The sequence below is a fragment of the Indicator indicator genome, chromosome 14 (genome assembly GCF_027791375.1).
Source record: "Indicator indicator isolate 239-I01 chromosome 14, UM_Iind_1.1, whole genome shotgun sequence".
Lineage (NCBI taxonomy): Eukaryota > Metazoa > Chordata > Aves > Piciformes > Indicatoridae > Indicator > Indicator indicator.
In genome coordinates this window covers 21,385,846-21,411,437 of record NC_072023.1, presented here as the reverse complement: position 1 = coordinate 21,411,437, position 25,592 = coordinate 21,385,846, and the positions used below count along the sequence as shown (strand labels likewise).

The following is a 25,592-nucleotide window of genomic DNA, read 5'->3' as shown; positions in this document are numbered from 1 at the left end:
CAGCTGACCACATCAACTGCCTTGAAGGATCATTGCTGATAACCAGAGATTTGCTGCACGAGGACAAGTTGCTCACACACATGAAGACTGTTTTCCTTCCCAACAGAGAAGTTATTTATTGCTAGGACACCAGCAGTTTCTCCTATCACAAGAATATATTGTTGATAATGCCTGTAGAAAGCTCCGTATTTCTAGACACATACTGTGAATAATCAAAATCTGAGAAACAATTTTATTCTGAGGCAGGCAAAGTTAAAAAAAAAGGAAATACAAATGCAGCTGCCTCTGTAATGCTCTGGGCTCATCAGTTCCAAACGTTTTAAGATCTCTTCATTTTTACCTGCATTTTCATTTGCATCCTGTCACTGGATTGCCTATGGCTGTCAGGTAAACTTGTTGCCTGAAATGCTGATGCTACAATTAAAATTCTTGATAGTTTGATACATCCCATTGTATGCCTTGTGACTGTCACCAGCACAAAGGTTTCTGCTTAATTATAAGCCCAGAACAAAGTGATGCATGCTGACAAGATACCTGTTCTATAGTCTTTCATGGTTATGTTTCTCGTGTGTTCTTTTAAAGCCTCTCAATCTATCAATGTGTTTTCTGAGTAACTGTGATTTTGCCTTAGGAATAACGTTGCAGCTCTTCAGAAGTTCCCAACAAACTCTCCACCCACCAGCAGTAGCTTATGACTAAGGCTGGTTAATAGATTAGCTCTGATCTTGAGTAGCTACATCAGACGGAATATCCAGAATACCGTTCAGTAACCTGAACTGGAAAATTAAAGAGAGCTTGCAGCTGTGTGATGGGACAGATTGGAAAGACTCTGACTATAAGAATCCTGTTCTGCCCATATTGCTGCAGGAAATGTCCCTGGCTCTTCCATAGTAAAGTGCTTTATGAAATACCATTAGAAACAATCACTTCTCCCCAGCATCAACATTGCTGTTTAGGGGTTAAAATCAATAGGAGCTTACTGGCTAGAATCTAGTTTCTATGCATTGCTCTGGAAAATTAAAGGGATAGATTTGGTATCAGATTAAGCTAAGTTAAAGTAGACTGAGGCTTAAGGGGATATCCATCAGAATGTCAAATATTAAAGATAGGCAATTTTACCTTGTTCTTCTATGATTTTATTTCTATTTTCCGGACTCAGTATTAAGCTCTAAGAATTCCTGTTTTTTACTGCAGTAGCATTCCATTCGGCCAAGAGAATACTGAGAATGTAACATGGTTGTGTGTCTGCTTAAAGGCCAGGTTTCATATGATCCTTTTTCTTTGTTTTCATTGCATTTTTATTCATGGGCATTCGTATTTATGCCCCTTTTGTTCCTCAGCACCTCCCAGATGGCTCTGCCCCAAGTGCACATGCTGAATTTTATCTTCTGCCAGATCCTTATGAAGTCAGTCGAAGGAAAACAAGAACAGCTCCGAAAAGCTCTGACCCTACTTACAATGAAATTGTGAGTACCGTTCACTTTCTTTCACCATTTCTTACTTAGCCACTGTTGAAATACAAAAAGCAAGACAGCATTTGGAGCTGTTGCACTGAGTATGATCAAGAAGAAGGAACATATCATTCTCCCAGGCAATCGGCAACAGAACAAGAGGACACAGTCTCAAGCTGCTCCAGGGGAAGTTTAGATTCGAGGTGAGGAGAAAGTTCTTCACAGGAAGAGTCATTGGCCAGTGGAATGTGTTGCCCAGGGAGGTGGTGGAGTCACCATCCCTGGAGGTGTTCAAAAAAAGCTTGGATGTGGCACTTGGAGCCATGGTTTAGTTGTCAGGAGGTGTTAGGTAATAGGTTGGACTTGATGATCTCTCAGGTCTTTTCCAACCTGGTTGATTCTTTGATAAGCTGAACCACAACTGGGGACAATCTTCTGCTTTGCATCTTTCTCAGAAGTGAAGCGGTCTCTTTATGTCTCTTTTCAGGAAGGTGATTGGATCATTCACACTACTCTGTCACACACTGTGACCACAGTTACCTGGTAGCCAAATGAGACCAAGCATCACTGCACCAGAGCCTGGGCAGTTTTGAATGCAGATTTGTACAATAACATCAAAGGTGCTAATTGAATAGATGCTGTTATTTAAATTCATGTTTGAACATAGACAAGCAAATTGGTTGTCACTGTCCTAAATTATAATAGACTAATAAGTACCCAAGTTATTTTTGTGTTAAAATTCTAGCAGTTCACAGACACATATATATGTAATTATTTCACACAACACTGAAGAGTTCACCCCTCTGTATGGAGAAACATTTATGACAGAATGGGAAGTGACCTAAACTCTATTCCTTGGTAAGGGCAGATGAGTTTCAAACAGTAGGTGGGATTGGAGATTGTAATTATTGTATATAACAAATCTCCTAAAGATCTCAAAGCAATTTACAAATGCTCTTTGAATAAGCTTTAAAGTAGAAGGCATAAAAAATTTTACCACTCCACCCTGTTTCAGAGATGAGATATGACAGAGATTAAGTTAGTCAGCAGAGAATGAGTTCTTTGCTTCTAGTTTCCAAGTTCTGGGCCTTCAATATTTTTTTCCTACATCTATTTGATTACAAAACTTATCAGCTCACACTGATGAATTCTAGTGCTTCTGTAAGTAGGCTCTTCGAGTAGTATTGCTGATAACAGCTAAGACAGACTTCCCTCCCTATGGTACTGCAGTGGAATGACAGGAACTAGGCTATTTTTTTAACTTTTTTTTTAATATTCTTTCCTTTTTTTGCAATCAAAGAGAGAGTGGAATGAGTCTACTTGACCTATCTAAAGAGATCCCTTTACATTTGAAAGCTATTTAAAGCAAAGAAATGTAACATGATTATATAATAACATTCATTGTAAAGGAGCCAGGCTGGACTACATGCAGACAGCAACACTGCAAAACAGTTATCTTTCCAGTCATTATTACATCAAGTTAAATGCAGGAAAATCCAAAACCCTGTCTGCAGTCAGATGCAAGACACTGGGAAGAGATTTAATTGTGGTTAAGGAGCATTCCAATGCCGTTAGGAGAAATTGCATGAAAAGTTTAATATTCTTTACTCAGAACTTACAGCTTTTTTCACAGATGCTCAATCTTTTTCACTGAGAGCTGCTAATCACAGTGGGGACATATGGTTCCATTGAACTTGGACATTTCAAACCCAGTGCTTGTGCTGTTAGCAGCTCTGTTCTTCCATATGTGAGATCATTCTGTATGCATTTTCTTTCCAAGGCTGGTAGACTGAGGCAGAAGCTGCCCCAGGGAAGAGAAACTACTAAAAATATAAGTCAGCTGTCTTTTAAGTTAGTTACTGTCCAAAATGCTATGTACAGAAGTGTGATACAGCCTTTTTCATGAGTTCCTCAGTTTTTATTAAAGCCAAATAGCTCAAAGGAAGCTGAATATTAATTTCTCTCTGTGTTCAAGACAGCAAATTCTGAAACGCACTCCTCTTGGGTATTTTTTGGTTGGTTTTGTACTTTTATTGCTTATGACTGCCTACAGCAAATGGTTGGCCTTGCAAAAGTGCATTTTATTTTTGGTTGTTAATCATGCGTGAGAGTGAAGATGTGAAAGTCCAGGAGGCCTGACAATGGAATGAACTACACCAAATGTTTTGGAGCTGCTTTTATCGAGCAGTGTTTCTCCTGTTCCTTTATTTCAGGAGTTTCTTGCATTCAGACTAGTATACCATGACTCTAAAAAAGGACGGTTGAGAAGAAGAGGAGAAAGAACTCAGAAAAATGGAATGCAGTATAAAGAATAACATACCTGCAGTATAAAGAATAACATACCTCCTTACAGACCACTGTTAGGAATAAATGAAAATTGCTTGAGGAGTGCCAGAGCAGTTTAGCAAGAATTAAGTTAAAAAAAAAAAAAAAGAAAATAATTCTGAATTCTTTAAGCTCTTGCTAAGAAAATTCACAATGACCTAACTAGGTGCAGTGAGATCTTGCTCCTATGTGTAGCGTTTGCGCTGAGACATGCTTCAAGGTCTCAGCTGTTCTCAGGTTGTCTCCTGAGTGCTTACACTTATGCTCACCCATGAAATGAGCAAACCTCCAAGGCAAAGCAGAGTGTGTGCTGCCATACTGAAGCCAAAACTAGAAGGAACTCTCTCCACCCTGCCCTTGGGGTGCAGCCAAGGATAAGCAGATCTTCCTGGACCGTATCAGCCTGCTAGAGTTATTGCAGCTGCTCACAGAGTGGAAGGCACCCTGGCCTGCAACATCAAGAACAGACCCAGCAATCCTGCTGGAGGAGCATGAGGGGACCTGCACCAGGATCCACAGCCACTCCCTCCAGTACCATGTATCAAAGCTAATTTGGACAATTAAGAGGAAATCTAGGAACTGTGCCATGGCTACCTATGGCGAAGCAACTGTTCTGCATTTGCAATTAAAATCTCATTAGACTCCTGCAGGTCAACAGTGCTTCTCTGTTTAGAGCCAGGAATTCACAAAGTCCTGACTGTCCCACTGATGGCCATGGCATGGCCATGTGTAACTCCCTTCCATTTGATTCAGCTGTAAAAACGGGATGCAAATATTCCTAACCACACAATCATTTCAGGATTTAACTGTTCAGAGTATGAAATCCTGACAGGTGGCATCTGTTTTATTCCCATAGTGATTCCATTATCTCTAGACCATTCTTCCATCCCTACATCCCAACGATAGATACCTTGCTCCAGCTGAATATACTGTGCCATTTTAGAAACAGTTGGTATCATTTCAAAACCACCCACCCTGCACTGTAAGGTCTGTCATTGCTCAAAGCTTAAAGCCTTTTTTTTTTATCCAAAAATTGAAAGTTGTTCATTACCTCTGTTCACACCTGTTGTGATCCATCATACTGAAGATTTCTTGGCTTGTGCACTTTTTGCTGATTTAAAACAACAGCTGGAGATGAAAATTTTAATATATTGACAAAGAAAAGATACTTTTTTATGGCAACACCAGCATCACTTCACTAATTTATTCTAAATTATATCTATACTTTAGTCTTCATTTCAGTTTGGTTTTGGTAGGGAGATGTCAGTAGGGGACAGAGGACCTGGAAATTTTTGATTCACATAAAATTTAGTGAAATAGGCACAGTAAACATTACAACTGTAAAGCACCAGGCACAACTTCATTGACAGCTGTTCCAAACTATGAGTTCCAGAGGTTTCTTCCTGGTAAGACCTTTCTAGTAAAAGCCAGCTAAAAAGAGTAAGTGGGACAGTTTTTCTTTCCCCTATAACCCATGGCAGTGGCCACTCACCCCTCCAGCACCAATTATCCCCATATCCTAGAGAGCTTGATGTCCTGTCTGTTGGTGCTTGTTGGCAGAGTACCCTGATGTCTTGTCCCAATCTGGCATCCCTGCAGCTTGCAGTCTGGACAAAATCATTCTGTAGTCCCTCAGGGGCAGCTGAGGCCAGCTGGGATTGTCTGGAAGACCCAAGAGTTTTATGCCTCCTGGGTTCAACCTATGAAGTTCAGGCCACCTTCCATGGCCATTTCAGCTTCTTATAACTGAAGGTACAGAGAGGACTCATCAGTCCAGGCTGCAGAGATCCAAGCTAGAGGGGTTCTGAGTCTGGCTTTTCTTTTGTTCAGCAGTGCAGTAGACTACATTCAGATTGCACAGCAAATCCAAGCAGGTTGCATAGCTAACACCTTTGAGGCAGTTTCCCTTTCCCATTTTCCTGAAGTGACAGTCTGTCACTGCATTTCCTTTTTAAACTGCACAGAGTGATTAAAATTTAAAGCAAAAAACATTTCCAGCCATACAAATTTTAGTTTAAATGTACTTCTCTTAACAAAGCTTACCTTTCAGGCCTGGAACTAGCTGAAAGCATTCTTTCACATTTTATCAACCCACACACAGTTCACTCAGCAGTTTTTGATTAATGCAGAGATTGCAACGTAAGAATCTGTTCTGAATACAGCTCATTCTTGTCAGCCTATCACTCCAGATTGTCAGTTTTCTGCTTTTCTTAAATTCAGAAAAGACACCAGTAACATTTCATAATTAACCTCAGTGTTCTCTCATACTGTCAAGCTAATTTCAAGAATATTTTTTAAAACTCTGAATCTTAGTAATTTTCTAAAGAGATGCAAAGCAAGGTGTCTCATTGCATTTGAGAAGCATTAACAGTAATTCTGGAGTAACAGAAAAATCCAAATTTAGTAAGTTCCACTTTGCTAAATTTGGCCCAGGCTCAGAGATGTTCCAAATACACAGCTTCTGCTGAGTGGGATGAGCTTTGTGCCATGTGTAATATTTGATGATTCCATTAAAAATTGGAAGCATTTTTATAACAGGCACATTTGGATACAGTTGGCATCCAGAATCAGGCATAAAGTTATTTCTATCAAAATAGTAGAATAATACAGGCTGTTTGCAAATGACAATTATTACCTGGTTTTTTGTGATGTGGGCTTGTTGGAGCTAGAACAGATTTAAAATTTTGTGGAAGTCTCAGTTAGATGAAAAATTAGTTTTGTTTTGGCTTGACCTTTTTCTTTAATTCTGATATGTAGCACAAGATTTAATCACAAGTGCAGCACTGAGAAAAAAATCTGCAGTGCTGCGAATTGATGTGATACTTCTTTATCAGACATTTCAACAAAAAGTTGCTTTCAGGTATTGCTAAGGAACATATAACAAAAACTCCACCTGGAGTACTGTGTCCAGTTCTGGAGCCCCTATTACAAGAGGGATATGGACACGCTGGAAGGTGTCCAGAGAAGGGCCACCAGGATGAGCAGAGGGCTGGAGCACCTCTCCTATGAGGACAGACTGAGAGTTGGGGGCTGTTCAGTCTGGAGAAGAGAAGGCTCTGAGGTGACCTTCTTGTGGCTTTCCAGTATCTGAAGGGGGCTACAAGAAAGCTGGGGAGGGACTTTTTAGGCTATCAGGTAATGATAGGACTAGGGGGAATGGAATAAAGCTGGAAGTGGGGAGATTCAGGCTGGATGTGAGGAAGAAGTTGTTCCCCATGAGAGTGGTGAGAGCCTGGAATGGGTTGTCCAGGGAGGTGGTTGAGGCCCCATCCCTGGAGGTGTTTAAGGCCAGGCTGGATGAGGCTCTGGCCAGCCTGCTGTAGTGTGAGGTGTCCCTGCCCATGGCAGGGGGGTTGGAACTGGATGATCCTTGTGGTGCCTTCCAACCCTGACTGGTTCTATGATTCCATGATATACATAGGTTAAAAAAACCCTGAGATTTAAACAGTTTTCCTGTTTTTTTCTGATTTTTGCCAAAGAGCAAAACCATCTATCAAAGTATTTCCTATGGAAAGATATTTTACAATTATAACAATCTATGTTTTTACAGAATTACCCCTCTTAGGTTTTCATGCCTCTGGTCCATGATGAGTAGCCTCCATCTGAATCTCTCCTCTGGAAAACCAACCATATTGCCATGCCCTGGTGAACATTATGGAGGATCTGGTATTTCTTCACATTTGAGTTCAAAACTCTGCCTAAGTTAGAGTTTCAATTTGCACAGGGAAAATGATTTACACCTGGTTTTCTCTCAAGCATTACAAAGCACCTTTTAGACTTGTTTACAAACACTTGGTAATCAGATTTTACAACCCTAAGGTGGCAGAGTCCCTTTTCTATAAACTGCATGAGGTCAAATGTACTTCTGAGGTAATTCACTAAGTGCAATGAATTTTCCTCATGGTTAGTAGTTTGTAATTGTGGAGAGCAGTGTAAAGCAATTATTTCAAATTTGCAATCATCATCCTGAATGCTGTAGTGCAGTAAGTATTTAGCCTGTTAAATAAATTCACAAAATTGTATGCTTTCTTCTGTTTCACTATATATTGTTTCAGGTTGTGTATGACAAAGTCACAGAGCTCCAAGGCCGGATACTGAAGCTTGTGGTGAAAAGCAAAGGAATCTTTGTGGGAGCTGTTAACATTCAACTGAGCTGTGTCCAGTTAAATGAAGAGAAGTGGTATCCACTGGGAAACAGCATAATTTGAATGGCTAAAATAATTCACTTATTTGTCCTCTAATGTTTCTTTACCCCTTTCGCAGGGTAGATTTTTGTCTCTGTTGCCCTTGAGAATATGCTCAGTCATCTGCTGATCACATACCTTAACATTTCTAATCATAAGGCATTGTCTTGAAATTGCTACCACCTCCCTGCAGCAGATTCCTGTCAGCACGAGTTTAAGGAATCACATGCTAAGAACTTGTAGCAGCATGCGGGAAATTCTAATGCCAGCAACAGAGAGTCTTGTGTTCTTCATATTGGAGAGTACTGCAAAATAATGAATTCTGTACATATCAAAGTGTGGGGCCTAATGCTTTGACCATTAATCCCCCTGACTGTGATGAAACAGTGCTGATAATGGTGTCATTTATCAGCATCTGTTATGACCCCACTGCGTACGATGATTTCACCAGAGAACCATGGGATGGTTCCCTGGGTGCCAATATATTTCAGATGTCTAGCAAATTTCATGTTAAATCTTATCCAATCAATATTTTTTCTTTTTTTCCCCCTTTTTTTTAAAGGAACTTAAAAGCTTTGCACATTTTGTGCAGTACCTTTTACTGTGCTTTTAGCTTTTGATTCAATGGAAGGTTCAATGCAGGATATTCATTTGTCACTATGATATGTTGTAATTTCTTTTATTCTGACATCCAAGAAGCAGATAGAACTGGTCATTTGGGAGAAGGAAGAATCTAATATTCACAAATATATAAGGCATATTCAAAGTGAGCTTTCAGTGTGGTATATATTATATATTTAAGATTGTGGTATAAAGAATCTTTGCTCACCAATTCTTACCATGTTGCATTCTTATGCTGCATAAGAGAATCAAATCAATATGTGCATTGACCTCAGGACTATAAAATGTACATATTAAACAATGAATGGGAGTGCTTCCTTAGAGTTCACTGAGGCCAGCTATGGGATCTGTTCTTCAAAGCATTTTAACCTAAAATGAGGAAGCACTTAAGCACATCTTTAAACATTTAGCACATGAGCAGCCATAATAAGCTGTAAACTACTGCCAGCCTTGTATGCCCACATAGCTGGCTGTGTACTCCTACATTTCCAGGACTAAGGGCACATTTTTATGGCACAAGAGGCATGCTGATTTGTAATCCGATGTGTCGTAAAATTTGAAGTTACCATAGAGTGAGTAGGTATGACATATGTTCTACCAGGTGGAAAAGTGGTCAGTGGAGGGATAATAATGCCAGAAGCTGATGATTGCTGCCACCTCCCAAAGGACACTCACAAATCAGTCTTCAGAAAGTAATGTTGTACAAAGTTCCTGAAGAGTGACTAGGAGTGTTATTTAGGAAACTAATTAAGCTAGAGTTTTTCTCAGCATCAAACCAATTGACTATGTCACTTCATCAGTTTTTATCTGAGAATAGATACAGCAGATTGCCTGGGGAAGTTACACTCCTCCTCAGTAAAGGGAGGTGGGGGGAACTCTTCTTGAATATTAATAGTATTAGTATTCTTCAGAGCTGAAAAAAAAGATATAACAAATTTACCACATGAAAGGAATATTGGCTAGCATGAAGATATGATCACTCTACAGATCAGTAATTCTATCATTTTAGATTATGGGGTCTCTTGGGTAAAAATTCAAGTCACTTGTCACTCAAGCACAGAAAAACACATTTAGGCCAGCTTACAATGTTATCAAATTAGCTGCCCTTACAGTTCAATATTGATTTCAGTTTCTTCTTAGTCTACTCTGTTTCCTTATTACAAATATAATGCAGTTTTCTAATAGTATGATTTCCCATGACATTTTCTAATCATTGTTTATCATACACCCTGATTTTTGATAGTAGAGCCACATTAACTAAAATAGAATTAAAATGGCATTAACTAAAAATACCATTAAAATAGCATATTACCAGAAGTGTCTGCAAACATAAGCAGCACTCTGATATTAAATAAAGAAACCTATCAATATAACATCCATTTTCTAAAATATTCAAATTAAAAAAAAAAAAAAAAAGAGAGCCATGCTTGAGTAACAAATCTGCAATTAACTGGGTAGATATAGTCCTGTGGAAGCTCAACAACACATCACTTTTGTAAGGAAGTGGGGAAAATTGTGTCTCATAGGCTTGATAGCTGTGTCAGGCAAGAAGTTGTCCTAGTATCAGGTTTGCAGATGATACCAAGCTGAGTGGGGCTGTTGATAAGCCAGAGAGATGGGATGTCATCCAGAAGGACCTGGACAGGCTGGAGAGGTGGCCCAGGTGAATCTCATGAGGTTCAACAAGACCAAATGCAGGCTTCTGCACTTGAGTAGGAACAACCCTCACTATCAATACAGGCAGGAGGAAGAGGTGATAGAAAGCATCCCTGAGGAAAAGGACTTGGGGTTCCTGGTAGATGAGAAGCTGGACATGAACAGAGTGTGCACTTGCAGCCCAGAAGGTCAATGGCATCTTGGGCAGCATCAAAAAACGCATGGCCAGCAGATCCAGAGAGGTGATTCTGCCACTTTGCTCTGGTGAAACCTCATCTAGAGTACTACATCCACCTCTGGAGCACGAAACACAAGAAGGACATGGGCCTGATGGAGCAAGTCTACGGAGGGTCAGAAAAATGATCAGGGGGCTGGAACACCTGTGCTAGGAGGACAGGCTGAGGGTGCTGGGGATGTTCATCCTGGAGAAGGGTCTGGAGAGACCTAATTGTCACTTTCCAGTACCTGAAGGGGGCCTCTGAGAAGGATGGAGAGAGACTGTTTACTAGGACCTGCAGTGATAATTTCAGTGGTTTGAAATTAAAGAAGAGTAGATTTAAATTGGATGTTAGGAACCAGTTCTTTACAATGAGGGTGGTTGAGCACTGGAACAGGTTGCCCAGAGACTTGAGGCCCCATCCCTGGAGATATTCAAGGTCAGGCTCAATATGGCTCTGGGCAACCTGATCTAGTTGAGGGTGTCCCTGCTTACTGCAGGGGTTGGAGTAGATGACCTTTAGAAGTACCTTCCACCACAGCTGATTCAATGATTCTATGAAATTGCACAACCAGCCTTTGCCTTTTCTTCTACTCTACCTCAAAGCACGGTGCTTCCTGCTTGCTGAGTTCACAGTAAGTATGCTGAGCCCCCTGCCTCTGTGAGGAACATAGCCCTTCATACAACCCTTCAGGAATTGTCTTTCTTATAACAGCAGCAGGTTCAAGACTAAGCTAAAAAAAGGTAACCAATATTAACACCTATATTTTTATGATTTTGAGAGCCGGGATTTTAAAATTGTTTTTTCCATGTAACAAAATTGCAGTGAACATTAAAGGCATTTAGCCCAATCAGAAGCTGCTGCTATTGTAAAACTAAAGGGTACATTGTAAGAGTAATTTTTCCTGTTCCCTTGGAAGAATGATAGGAAATTTTGTTCAATGCAAATAAAAATTTCAGTGTAACACACTTATAACTTTGCAGCATCAGATCATAAATATTAGACTATTGTTCTCAGTAATTGATCATAATTTTGAAAGTAGCTTCAGATGAAGTTATTAACTGAATGTTTGAAATGCCCTAAAAGTCCCATCTTTACAAATTAGTTCTAAATATGGTAGGGCCAGTCAGTAGCCATTACTTATTCAGGGTAGCATTTGCTCACACAAGAAGTCCTATTACCTTAATAAAATACTTGAGAACACGCCACTTTGGTAATCAGAGCAGTGGGTTGTTGCATGCCTAGTGATGTTGCTTTATTGAGTAGGGTGTGATCCTCCAGAGCAGCTGCTACTGCAGAGCATCATTAGTAGTACCAGACATGAACAAAGAGTGATGCAGGTCCGAGACTGCAACCGTCTTTGTCCAACAGGGGAATGTTACGGTAACCTGTAAAGGAAATTACTTTATTAGTTTATTAACCACAAATGAAGATATTATGATGAGCTGGTTTTAGGATCTACTTGCAAATACAGCATCATTTGTGATTCTCTAAATTACTTTAAAATAAACTGAAATGTTCTAGAGAACTCAAATCCCATTTCTACTGTTTGTTTTTTTCTTTTTCATTACATATGCAGTATTTCAGCTCTGGCATTTTTGGACACAGAGTGAAAAACTCCAGTGTTTTTCAGGATGTGGTGGGTTTTTAAAGTGATGACTTTTAGTCCAGTGATATTTAAACACAGGCAAGCATACATTTTAACATCCAGAGACATTTTGTGCTGCACGCTTCGTTCTGACAGCAAATGAAGTCACTTGTGAATCAACACTGACAGTGCTTTGGAGAAGAAGGGTGACACAGCAGTAATGCACTGCCCAGCTGAGGCAGAAAAAACGTGCTGAAGACTTGCTACCAGGACAACTGAAGTCTGCTAAGGATCTTCTTTTGCACATGAGTGATTCCAAGTATCAGAGGTAAGGCATGCCTCAGAAACTTCATGTTCATTTGGTTGCTGAAGCATTTGCAAAACATATAGGTCTCAACTTCAAACTTAATTAACTCACCTGCTCAAAAATCAAAACTATCCCCTCTCCAAAGCCCCAGATTTTGTATTGCTTTATATGGCTGCAAAGGTCCACTATTTCATCATAATAAACAACATTACATTTGATTTTTCAAAATGTTCTACATTATATCTCTCTCTATATATATATCTGCAGTTATCTATTATGAATAGGTATCCACATTCAGAACTACAATTTTCAACATCCTTCTTTAGGTGTGTCTCTATGTATATGCGCTTTTTGGACCCCTCATTTTGGGGGGCTTGGCTTTTCTTGATTTTTTTACACAAGATGACAGTTCACCTTGGCATCTAAGGTTCATCTTCTGGGCAGCAGATACGAAAGCTGAGCCCAGGCAAAATGCATCTGAGATAAACTTTTAGAGCATGCAGAGCGTATATATGGAAGACAATATTTATTTCCTATCCATTTCTAAAGGCTGTGTTCTAGCCCCTGTCTATGGATCATTCTACAAAGTGTCATGAGAGCAGTAAAACTTCTTTTCTGTTGAAATTGTTTCAATTTGTATTGAATCATTAACTATTCATTGATACAGTGATGACAGTAATAATTGAATTCATCTCTGTATTAGTTTACTACATAGAAGACCCAATGGGACAGGGGCTGTCACCCAGGACTCCTTCCTCTTACTTTTTACCACCTAGCTAGAGAATTATTCTTATTTTCATCCCCTCTGAGTATACCTACTTAATCATTGCATAAAAAAATCAAATACTGCTACAAGTGGGCAGCAAGCTTTCTTCCTCAGTGTAGTCTACAGCTGAGATGGGAGGCTGCTTCTGGGGAAAGGAAGGCATTTGAATCCTTTTAAAAGAAAATGCAGGGGAGGGTGGCAGTGGCACAACTTTGTCCCACTGCCTGTCAAAGTGAAAAAAAAAATAGGTAAGCACTGCTCAGCTTTTGAAAGAAGCTTGCCCTCAGGGGACACCTTGGGGATATGGATCCTAGAGAAGGAGAGGCAATCCTGTAGAGCAAATTAGTGCAATTGAAACTGTGAACAGTAAGATTTAAATTCTAACTCTCTCTTCAGCATAGTTTAGACAGTTCTTTCCTAAGAAATCTAGACTGTTGGGACTGCCTTTGTAAGACACATTTGTTTTCCCTTTCACTATTTAGGAAGCTTTGGTACCTAAATCAAAACCAAGACCTGGAATCTGAAGATCTCAATGTTAAGCACTGCAATAGTATCAGTCAGTTCATCTCAGCAGCACTTTATTTATGCCTCTGGGCATCTTGATGACATCTTACATGTTATTTTACATTGTGTTAAATGTGGGACAGGATCATTTCTTTGGCTTTGTTCATAGCTTTTGTACATAAGCTCATTTCCTAGCATTTTGAATTAGTCCACTCAAAATCTTTCCTGTAGAATCTACGTCCTTTTATGTTTCCAAAGGATAACTCTCCCGTTTCTGAACGAAATCATCCAGGCATCTTAGAGATACATTGAAAGATTCTAAAAAACACAAAAACAGCAACAAAAAAAGTGCCCAAATTGATGGTTTTACAAGCTTTAGTGTCTCCTATTATGCAAGCTTCTTACATAAACTTTAGTGTCTGCTATTTAAATGTCTCAGGCATTGTGAGTTGGCTGGGTTGTTTGGTTGTTGTTATGTTTTTTTCTCATTACTTTGAAATGTATAAATAAAAGTAAAGTAAAAGCTGATAACTGTAAAAATTTATGTTGGAGATAAAAGCAAGTCTGCTATGAGAGTAATGTCTTTGTTCTTGCATAACTCCTCAACCTCAACTAAGAATCAGAAACAGCTTTATGGCTTCAGAATCCATACAAAAAAAGCCATTAAAAATCCTGTTAAGCTTAATAAAAAAGGCACAGTGCTCATTGCCAGCTCTAACATTCTGCATTCACATCTTCATTCACTAATAGAAGTTGTTTGATTGTTTTGTCAGAAATAGCTTTGGAAAGTCAATACAGTAAACAGGTATTTTAGAAAAGCTTTTCTCCTTGGCCTACTGACTTCTGTGTTTGCTCTTTGTGGTGCAGCCTATTCTTCATAGAAGATTCCATAACAATAAAAGAAACACTACCAAGAAAAATGTCACAAATATTGTACTTAATTTACATTCTTTGGTCTCAACTCTGAAAAGTTGCAGATAGCTTGCCTGAGCTTTTCTGGTGTTTGTTTTGGGTTAATTTGGCCTGTATTGGAGTTTGAGTCTGAGTAGAAAATGGACAAAACTGTTGTCTTTGTAGTAGTTCTAACTAATTTCTCTTACTGTTTCCTATTGTAATGAGTTAAAACACCAGCTGAGTAGTTTCTGTCTAGAATGGACTACTGCAGTAGGAGTAATTGAGTGTCATTGATATTCTTTGATTTCTACACCATGTATTTGGCTTCAGAGACTAAATGACATAAAACCAGAGTGTAATTTTTACCTATGGTTATAATATTCTCCTTTGGTAAATAAATATAATGCTGTACTTTGCAAACCCACAGCAATGAGAAAATCCTGGAATGCTGTAGATTTTCTGAGCTATTATATGTGGCTCATGAAAATATTACCTCTACTCAGGCTAAGCAGTGGTAAAGTGTATTGCCCAAGGAAGTCATTTGCAACCACAGATATCTCGTCCTCGACACAGAAGCGTACCAATGCCAGCTCTGGAACTTGGATGGTAAAAGAGAAAGTTTCATTCCATCGAGGGCTCAAAGCTAATGAAAAGAGAACATTCACAGTTTCAAAATGCCATTTTATTTATTCTGCTTAACATCCGAATTATTACCTACTATGACTAGTCCAAAATGGTAAAGATTTGTTCTTCCTTAGATTTCTGTGGCTATTCAAATAAATGATGAAACTCCACTGATTTCAGTGGTATATAGGTCATATCTTTGGTATAGTTTATGGAGTTAAAACTGCCAGAGGGAAGCTTTCAGAATGAAGCAAACAGAGAGAGCTTAGGACTTGCCTACAGTATGCAGGCCAGCCCCTTCTAAAGGTTTCTCATGTACTAGCTTCATAATACAGTACATCAAAAGCTTAAGAAGGTTGGTGTCATCTCATAGGAGAGAGCATAGGACAGTGATAGCCAGGTGAAGAACCTCTGCTCAGCTTAGATTCTCCTAGAGCCATACCAGTTTCATATTTTTCCCCGATGTTTCTCCTTTTACAATGTAGGAAATGAGATAGGAGCTAAATATATTAGGGTGGTAAAGCAATCACTTCACTAAAAATAGAAAAAAAGGATGAGGAACAGTTAGTGGGGTGTTTTGTTTTGAGCAATGTTCATACAGAGGGAAAAAAAAAATCAGGGCAGATGTAAAACCTCAACTACAAAAAAGAAAGTCATCTACAAAAAAGAAAAAGGAAAAACAGAAGACAGAGGCACAGCAGAAGGGAGATCACAGGGAACTTTGAGACATCAAGAAGATCTATATGATAAAGGTAAAGGAATGCTAAAAGATAACTACAAAGAGTACACACTTCACCTGTCAAGCGATTAAGGGACTACACCTACTAGAAAATTCGAATGAGCTAAGTGAAATTTCTTCAGGAAAAATGTCTTTAAATTCACTAATTAGTGTACTGGTTTTGGCTTAGATAGGGTTAATTTTCTTCATATCAACCCGCATCATAAAATCATAGAATCACTGGGTTGGAAGGGATCTCTAGAAGTCATCCAGTTTAACCCCACTGCAGTAAATAGGGACATTTCCAACTAGATCAGGTTGCTCCTAGACTTATCAAGACTGACCTTGAATGTCTCCAAGGATGGGGATTCCATCACCTCCCTGGGCAACCTGTTCCACCACCCTCATATCAAAGAACTTCTTCCTAATGTCCAACGTAAATCTACCCTGCTCTACTCTAAAACCATTGCCCTTTGTCCTATTGCTTCATGCTCTTGTAAACAGTCCTTCCCCAACATTCTTGTAGGCCATTTTCAGGTACTGGACGGCCACTATAAGGTCTCCCCAGAGCCCTCTCATCTCCAGGCTGAAGAGCCCCAATTCCCCCAGCCTCTTTGTAGGAGAGGTGCTCCAGTCCTCCTCTCTACACTCCCATGAGGTCCACGTCCTTAATATGGTGCTATGGTTTGAATTTGTGAAAAAAACAGTGTTGATAACACTCAGCTATTGCTGAGCAGTGCTTACACAGTGTCAAGGACTTTTCTTTTTTCACCCCTCAATCCCTCCCTCTTCACCCTGGTGAGCAGGCTGGAGGTACACAAGACATGGCTGGCACAGCTGACCCAAACTGACCAAAGAACTACCACAAGCCTTATAACATTTTGATCAGGATAAAATTATGGGGAAAAGAAGGATGAAGGGAAGACAATCAGAATTACAGTGTCTGTCTTTCCAATAACCATTATCCCTGATGGAGCCCTGATTTCCTGGAGATGGCTGAACACCAGCCTGATAATGGGAAGCAGTGAATGCTTTGTTTCACTGTGCTTGCAAGTGCAGCTCTTGCACTATCTATTAAATGGTCTTTACCTCAGCAAAGAGTTTTCTTGCTTTTGCACTGCTCAATCTCTCCTCAATCCCACTGGGGAAGAGTGAGCGAGTGCATGCGTAGGGCTGAGCAGTCCCAGGGTGAGCCCAGAACAGTGCATAAAGGCAATGCATTTCATCTTCCTCTAGAAGAGCTCTACTAACTAGGCAGGTTTGTGCTTCTCTAACCTATGAATCCACAAAAAGGGCACTTAGCAGGAATTCCTGCTACTAATTTTGTGCCAGAAGGTCCTAGTCCATAGAGAAATGGTTTCAGCCTCTCTAAGTACATAACAACTTCCTGGTGATCAAAAAGATCTAATTCTTTGTAAAATATTATTATTATTCTTTGTTCAGAGTCAAGAGGATAAGACTGATGCTCACCATTGCTTTTTCTAACACTAGATTTTTTTTTCGCTTGATCTTCTGGCACGCCGTAAATTTCTATCAGCACTAAAGGGTCAGCTTTGTTAGTCTTCGACAGGTTACTGGGTGGTAACTGATGACCACTGATGAGCTGGAAATTTAAAGTTGCAAGATGTTGAAATAACTGTAAGAGTGCACTTTATATAGTAGTCAGCAGTTACAGCAGCAAAAAAAAAAAAAAAATCTTCCATGAGAAACTAAGAAGCATATACCAGCCACAAACTGTTACAAAAATGCATATTGAACACAATGAACTAAACATGTGGCAGATCATTTTCAATTTAATTCATGGCTAACTTTGTACAAACACAGAATCACAGGATGGTTTCAGTTAGAATGGACTATTAAAAGTCACCTAGTCCAACTGCTCTGCAGTAAAGCAGGAACACATTCAACTAGATCAGGTAGCTCAAAGCCCTATCCAACCTGACCTTAAATGTTTACAGGGATGGGGCATCTGCAACCTTCCTAGGCAATCTGTTCCAGTGTTGCATCATAAAGATAATAATCTCCTGTCATGCTTTAAATCATAATTTTCAGATGTAGGTTTTTATTCAATAACTAGCCATGAAAATTGTTTGGCTGCCATGCAAAATACCAATGTTAGAGGAATCAGTCTCATAGGTTTTGCATTTTCTGAGATCAAGCTTATGAATTCCTATTAAAGCTGTGACTAGTGAACCAGTGCTATCACCCACAGTGACATCAGCATTGTGTTACAGGGTGTGTTAGCAGACTGCCTCATCTCTGTTCCTTTTCTTTCAGAGTAATATATAAAAACTTTGAATTTAATAGGCTTCCTGAGGTTTTTCTCCTTGATTTATTTAGCTACCTGGAAATTTTGCCTCAGACTGCCCTGTAATCTAGCACTCAGGCTAAGAAAGCATTTGTGAAAGTCACAACTTTGTCTGCTTCTACTTATTTTTCAGTACAGCTAGGAGAGAATAATCACCTGTACACTAATCTGCTTTTTTAGAAGTCAGTGAATGGAATGGATTGAGAGATACACAAGCTGGCAAGACTAGACTCTTATGATTCAGATCTTAGGACTCAGCATCAAAACTCATGATACAGAATCTTATTTCACTGTCAACCACCACAAAAATCAAACCCCACAGATTCCACCTTTTGCCTTGATATTCTCTGTAGCAGCTTGCTCCAAGGAAATTTCTAGCCTGAAACATTGAAGTGCAGTGGCTTAGCAGAGCCTGATGATGTCCTCTTTCTTCTTAGAAAACAGCTACTACATTTACTAGAAAGCTTTGCAAAATGCACGTGCTGATGAACTGCCCGCTTAGAACCAAGGAGTATTCTTCAACATACCCTGAATGTCATGAGAAAAACTCAGCCACATTGACCCAGTCCTGCTTCCCACTATTACTCCACTGCTAGACTCAGACAGTCTAAGTCTCTGACAGGATGGGAAAAGAGCCAGCTCTTCTCAGCACGCTATGACAAAAAATCCATCAATCTCATCAATTTTTGAGACCCAAAATACAGCAGACATACAAAGAGAGTAACAAGTAACATGGGAGGTTTCTATATGCCATAGCTCGTGGTCTCTGTGCCTCACAGTCAGCTGTAGAGATGCCATTGCTTCACTGTCCCCCCAGTCATCTTACTCTCTGTCCTCAGCCTAAAAAGCTAGCTGCCTTTCCCTATTCCAGCTTCTTCCAAATTAAGAAATTCCCTTCCTATTGTCAGTGGTTTTGCCTGTCTCCTGCATTACAATTGGGGATTTTTTCCTTGTCTTAATCAATCCCAGCTTTATACAGTAAGAGCTAAAATAACTGAGGTATATGCATGGGTACTTGAAATCATCCAGTAATGTCTGTTTGTATTTGGTATGCTCACTGTTAGGACCCAAAAATGTTCTTGATTAGGTGCATCTACTATGTAAGTGTTTTATAATTGTTTTTAGCTAATGTTTTCTCTCCAGTATTTATTTCTCTGAAAGAAACAAAATACCAATTTTACACTGATTTTATGCTAATTAAATAGCAGTTATGCAAGTAGTGTACTGTGAAATAGCACTTTTTCATTAGGAAAAGGCAGCTTTCCAACTAGTGACCAATTATAAAGCATCCACTTGACCTGAAAAGATGAGTTTTTCTAACCCATCCTTTTTAAATTACATGCATTTCTAAAAGTGTTAAGAAGTAAATCGGATTTTAATTGGGGGGAAGTCTCGTGCATTCATTTCCATTTTATATATATTTAAGTCTTATTTTGGTCTTATTGATTCATTCCTCTTTTAAATATATTTATATCATTTTAGGATGATAAATAGTCTTTTTACGCATGCATAGGTTATGTATAACTTAAAAGAAGCCTAAAGTTTTCTATTGTATCTTTGAACATTTCCATTTGTCAATTGGCCTTATAATAGTACATGTGGTACTTAAATAAATACTTAAATAGTTAATACTTACATACTTAAGTAAATGCTTAAAGAAAATAGCACCAAAACTCTACATTCAGTTCCTGAGTTTTCAGAGTTCAGTCCCCACAATTGTATCTGAAAAGTCCCTTTGTCAGCTCCACTTGTGACACAGTGTAAGTTATGTTTATATTTCTGTACAAAACACTGTGAAAAATGATGTATTTTTACAAAGTCTTATCACTTCTGAACATCTACATATTTTTAGCAAACATAAGTGAACTACAGATGGCAACCATTAACCAACATTAACCACAGAAGTAGCTATGATTTGAGAATTCTAACACGTTAAAAAACAATATGAAACTTTCCAACAGCTAGGGATGGAGGTAAAACCAATAATAGATAACAAATGGGTCTTTATTATGTTTGTTTTCCCATTTTATGGAACAAATCAACTATCAACTAAGCTTACCTTTATTGACAGAGACATTGGCTGACTGTATCTTCCCACATCACGTGGGGTAAATGTTGAATTCTGATTTCTCAAGAATTCTGGTTTCAAAATATAGCCACAACCACCGTTGTCTAGGAATTTTCCTTTGTACAATTCCATATGTAGTCCTTGTGTCTGGAAGTTTAAGGCCACTGTAAGATGAAATAAATATTGATTTTCATGAACTAGAGTTGATACTATTTTATAAAACAACTCTGTGAAAATAACAGGAAAAGCAAAGCAAATGAGATTAAAATATGTACATCATTCAACTCATATGCAAGATCTTGTCATTTCTTTTGAACATTGCACTATGAATGAATCATGCAGAAAAGGTGTGCACTATTTAGAACAGCACCGTGGTTTGAGAATTACACTATAGATCTTTTTTACAATGCAGTGTGTAATGTGTTTTTCCTTTTCCTTCTAAATTAGACTTTGAAGAATAGGCTGAATCATGTACTAGTTTCTCTACAGCAGCAAGACCCTGCACCATGAATCTGCAGTTCTAGTGCAGAAAGCAAAAACAAAGGGTTGTAACTATCCTTGATAGGTGCAGAATTCATCACAAAAGTTTGTCAGCCAGAGATCAAGCTTTAGCTTAAGAGTGAGAATACATGTAAAATTAAAGTAGAAGCCATTTTTAAAGTATTCTTAAATTTATGTGAGCAAACTCTCTTCAAGCTTAATCTTCCAGTAATGGTGTTTATTGTTAACATACACCTGGCAGATTTTCGTTTCCTTGGCAGCTCAAAATATTTTTGGTTTGCTGCAGCCACAACAATAAAATAACACATTTCTCATCAACAGTATATTGTAATTCATGAGATAAAGTCAGCATTGAAATAGGCCTGTTTAATGAAATTTTCCCCTATTCCAGTACATTGGAGTTTCCTGCAGCATACAAAACAGAAAATGCACAATTCAAATCAGCAAAGAGATAATATGTCATATGTTAAGCTGAAAATGATAAAATGTCATTTGCTTGATGGATGGATAAGAATGAAGACTTAAGGCAGTACAAGTGACTCCTCATCATAATTCAGGAAGAGTTTACTTGTTCCTACAACATAATATATTCCTATGATATATTATATTCCTATGATATGATATAATGTATTCTTATATTATACTCCTATGATACAATGTAAATGTATTGAATGAACAGTCACCAGAACTCAGAAATCCTTTTATCACATGGAAAATGCATGAAATTTTGATCTCCTTCACTGCAAAAATGATTCATTTCTTTAACTGCTTTGACGATGCTTTGGAGAAAAACAAAGAAGTCTGTAGTAAATGTCACAAATAAGAGCAGATGCATGGAGTGAAGCAGCTGGTACTACAGACCTTATCATGTTTGCACTATGCATGTTTTCAGCAGAGTTACTTCAGAAGAGCTCTAGCCTGGTCCCATGACCTCAATACCAATTAATGGCTGGAATACATGCCAAGTGCTCCTAGAGTGCATCCTCTATGTCATCTGAAAGGAATCTCATCTGTGCTAGCTGAGATTGCTCTGCAACATGAACCAACATGCAGCAAGTCCAAAGAGTTGGGAACCTTAACTAAAAAAATCAAACCGAACAGAAACCCCCAAACCCATCAGTAAAACACAACAGGCACTCCTGCTTTGAACTAAATACCTAAATACAGGCATAGATCCTGTGTCAATATGCAAAGGAACGTCAACCCTATTTTACCTTTGACAATGGAAATTAAACTTCAGAGTGTTCACATTGCCTGTTGCACACCATTGCCTTTGAGGGTAAGTGTTCTCTTGGTATAGTTTTGGCACTGGTTCACCATTTGCTTTTTATGACTCAACACATCATCCAGAAGCAGACTCAAATGTGGTACTATATGACCCTTGATGCACCTTAGTACATTAATTCAGTGCTACAGAGCTGCAACCCTGAGGCCCCTTGAAGCCTAGGTCCTACAGATAACCCAAGATCTCTCATTTCAGAGGTAATTCCTAGGCCATACTTTCAGAATATGTGGTTTTAAAAATGCAACTGAAATTAGGCAAATTGAACAGCTTCAAATAGCAGCTTCCACATGATGAAACAAATTACATGATTGCACATAATGGGACTGTTGCTAAATTTGCCAAGCTTCATAGGCTACTAAGCAGGAAAATCTGATTTAACAACAGAAACAAGCAAAGAAGAATACATTTTATCGTATTAGGAGAATTACTTTTACAACACAAGTAAAGGGCAATGTTATTATGGGGTGATATCTTCAAACATCAACACTATATTTTTACTTAATTTAATTTTACCTTGAATAATTTAAAACCACACTGAGCAGTAGTTTTGATTTGCCTACTTATTTCCTGGTATTACAAGTTGTAACCTGACTAAAGTAAGTGAAGTGAAATTCTGAATTGTGTTCTCTGTTTTAAAACTGTTTGCAAAGTTCATAGCTGCTGGAGGTCTTCTGGAGCAATCCTTTATTTTATAGTCTTGATGCATAGGTTTTCTTTTTAATGAGATGAAGCTATAACCCTTACATTTGAGAAATTATACAGTTAATAAATTAAAACCTATATTTTCCATGGTCTAGCAGCGTTGTCTTGTCAACATCTTTCTTCACGGAAGAGGGAATTTCTACCCACTGCTTCATTTTAGTTTTGCTGAACTCAAGAACAAAACTGTCAATAATGCATTCTGCTGTTATTTTATAAAGTAGTAGAAATTTAATGCACGTAGGAAGAGGGCTTTTAAACTGCTGGTTTCTTATGGAAAGAAACCCAAATATGCTTACTGTGAAACCATCTGAATACGATCTTATTGTATGGTTTTCATGGGAAAGTACAGGCACCTGAAGTTTAGAACTCTGTAATTTAGATTTTCTAGTCAGTCCTTCCATTAAGCACCAAAATCCTTTTAATATTGGCATCAAAATCAAAACCGAGGAGCAAAATATAAACTTGGAGGAGAACCTGAGCAAAGCAATTCCACAGTGTGATTCCTGCGTCTGAAATATATGCAAGTCTTCTTGGAACTATGAGGGCAAATCACATTCAGATCAAAGTATTCAACACTCAGGTCATCTTGCAAAGTACCAAAGCTGCCCTGCCTCTCCCCATTTGTCCCAGATGTAAATAACTTCATTCAGCAGCTGCAAGTTAGAAATAGCCTAGCTCCAAAAAGCTGAAACAATCCATAATGAATGAAGAAATACAATATTTCATCCCAGACCTGTGTATCACAAGCAGTTGAGTGAAGTCCCACAACTCACTGCAGAACTGACCACAATCTAAGTATTCAAATACAGCATCTTCCACAGCTACCAGTCAAGACATCATTGATTTTTAGACAGAAAACAAAAGCTTCTGAAAATCAAAGTGAGCACTGGGGTACTTAGGTTTCTAAGTGACTATGATTTCAAGGCAGTTGAGGAAAACTGCGCATCTTTTGTCTGTGATGCTGCCTCTCAATTAATATTCCTGTTGGGACTTTTAAATGCTCATTTTTAATTTTTTATTCTTTGCTTCCCAGTTCTATTAGCTATATTGCAGCCCTAAGGTTTAATATAATTCCTTCATTTAAAAGGGAAGATTTTAAAACAAATAGCACATATTTGTCACCAATTATCCTTAAAATGAGTTAATTGCATTTTACACCATTTAAAATCCATCCCAAAATCTCTGAATTGTAAGCAATATCCAAAATACTATATGAATAAAGCACTTAGTCCCATGTTCATATCTCCATAATTTACCCCACTCATCTGAGTATAAAGAGATACAATCGATCACATTCTTGTTGCCTTTCTCTCAGCTCTTTTGTCTGTTCTTAAAATGGGCCACTCACCATGAATGCAATGCATCTTTTGTGCCTTAGATATCCAACATTTTGAACTGAAGTCCACACAAAAAAAAAAAGAGGACTGAATTCCATGGAAAAAGACCACACTTAATGATCTGGAATATTTTGCCAGTGGTTATGTGGTGATCTATGTGAGTAGGTTTGAAGACACTGCTTTCATTCCACATAAACACTCCTGGCTGGGTATTCACTGTCTATCCTTTCTGCTCACATGTAGGTCACAGCTGCACCTAATCCATCACTGCCCAACTGTACAGAAGTATTCTCAGAAGTCCTTATGTGATAGGTATTCCATATCGCTTTTTGCAAAGGGGTGTAGATGGCTTTTAAAAATTTCAACCAAATCCTGAATAAAGGGTGTGCTGAGGATGAGCTGGCTCAAAATGTGGATGAAAAGGAAGGATAGTCATAAGATTAGACTGAAACCAACTGAAGATATCTGAAGGAAGGCTACACTGTAAATTGCCAGCTGTATTTACCAGGAAGTAAGCATTCATTTAACAGTAGTATCATACAGAGCAGGAGGATCTGCAGTAAACAAATTCTATCAACCTGAAATATGAGAATACCTTCATCACTGGAATTATAAAAATAACTTTAATTTCTAATCCCTGTGCAAACATTAACTATCAGAATATCCTCAAGTAGAAATAATATTTCCCTTTTAGTATATTGAAAACATTCAATCCAATATACAGCCTGACATAGTACAAACAAGAGAAATCCAATGTGTACTAGAGTACACTGTAAACCCTTCCCACCGACAGCAGATACAAGGAAGATAATATATTCTATCACCAAGTGCTCAGAACATGTAACCTGGAAAACTGGTAGAACACAGTGGGTTTTGAACACCTTTTTCTTCTCAGTCTATCTTCCAGTACCTGAAGGTGGCCTACAAGAAGGATAAAGCGAGGCTGTTTACAGAAGTCTGCAATGATAGGACAAGGGACAATGGTTTCAAACTAGAAAAGAGCGTGTTTAGATTGGATATTAGGAACAGGTTCTTTACCATGAGGGTGGTGGGAGACTGGGACAGGTTGCCTGGGGTGCTGGTTGTGGTCCCATCCTTGGAAATGTTCAAAGTGGAGCTCAACAGGGCTCTGGGCAACCTGATCTAGTTGAGAATGTTACTGCTTACTGCAGAAGGGGTTGGACTAGATGACCTTCAGAGGTCCCTTCCAACCAGACCATTCTATGGTTCTATCTGAGAAACTAGAAAGACTTCCAGCATTATTAAGACTCTGCACCAAACTACAGGAGCCTCCTGAGATTGCTCTGACCTTGAGCATTATTTCTGTTCTGGTCCTGTCATGATGTGTCACTCTGATCCCTACTGCCATCTCTGGATGATTTTTCATTTAGCCTTGTGGATAAACTGTCCAAAATCATCCCCTTTGCTTTGTGCTTTATGAATATTTTCTTTTTTTTTTTTTTTATCTTTATGCAGTTTTAGCCCTCTTGCTAAGTCAATGAATAGGTGAGATCCTACCCCAACTTTATGAACAA

At 38.6% G+C, this 25,592-nt stretch overlaps 2 protein-coding genes across 2 annotated transcripts in view; one reads left to right on the top strand and one right to left on the bottom strand.

Moving 5' to 3' along the window:
- PIK3C2G (phosphatidylinositol-4-phosphate 3-kinase catalytic subunit type 2 gamma) overlaps positions 1-7,984 on the top strand; it is a 188,945-nt gene extending 180,961 nt beyond the window's left edge. Inside the window, exons 32-33 of the mRNA XM_054386727.1 lie at positions 1,341-1,466; positions 7,832-7,984. Coding sequence (XP_054242702.1) covers positions 1,341-1,466; positions 7,832-7,984 — 279 coding nt within the window. The remainder of the gene's footprint in view (positions 1-1,340; positions 1,467-7,831) is intronic.
- Positions 7,985-11,760: 3,776 nt separating this feature from the next.
- The window catches only part of PLCZ1 (phospholipase C zeta 1), a 46,643-nt gene continuing 32,811 nt past the window's right edge, over positions 11,761-25,592 (bottom strand). Inside the window, exons 10-13 of the mRNA XM_054386862.1 lie at positions 20,224-20,396; positions 17,327-17,459; positions 15,008-15,157; positions 11,761-11,843 (exon numbers count right to left, since the gene is read on the bottom strand). Coding sequence (XP_054242837.1) covers positions 11,761-11,843; positions 15,008-15,157; positions 17,327-17,459; positions 20,224-20,396 — 539 coding nt within the window. The remainder of the gene's footprint in view (positions 11,844-15,007; positions 15,158-17,326; positions 17,460-20,223; positions 20,397-25,592) is intronic.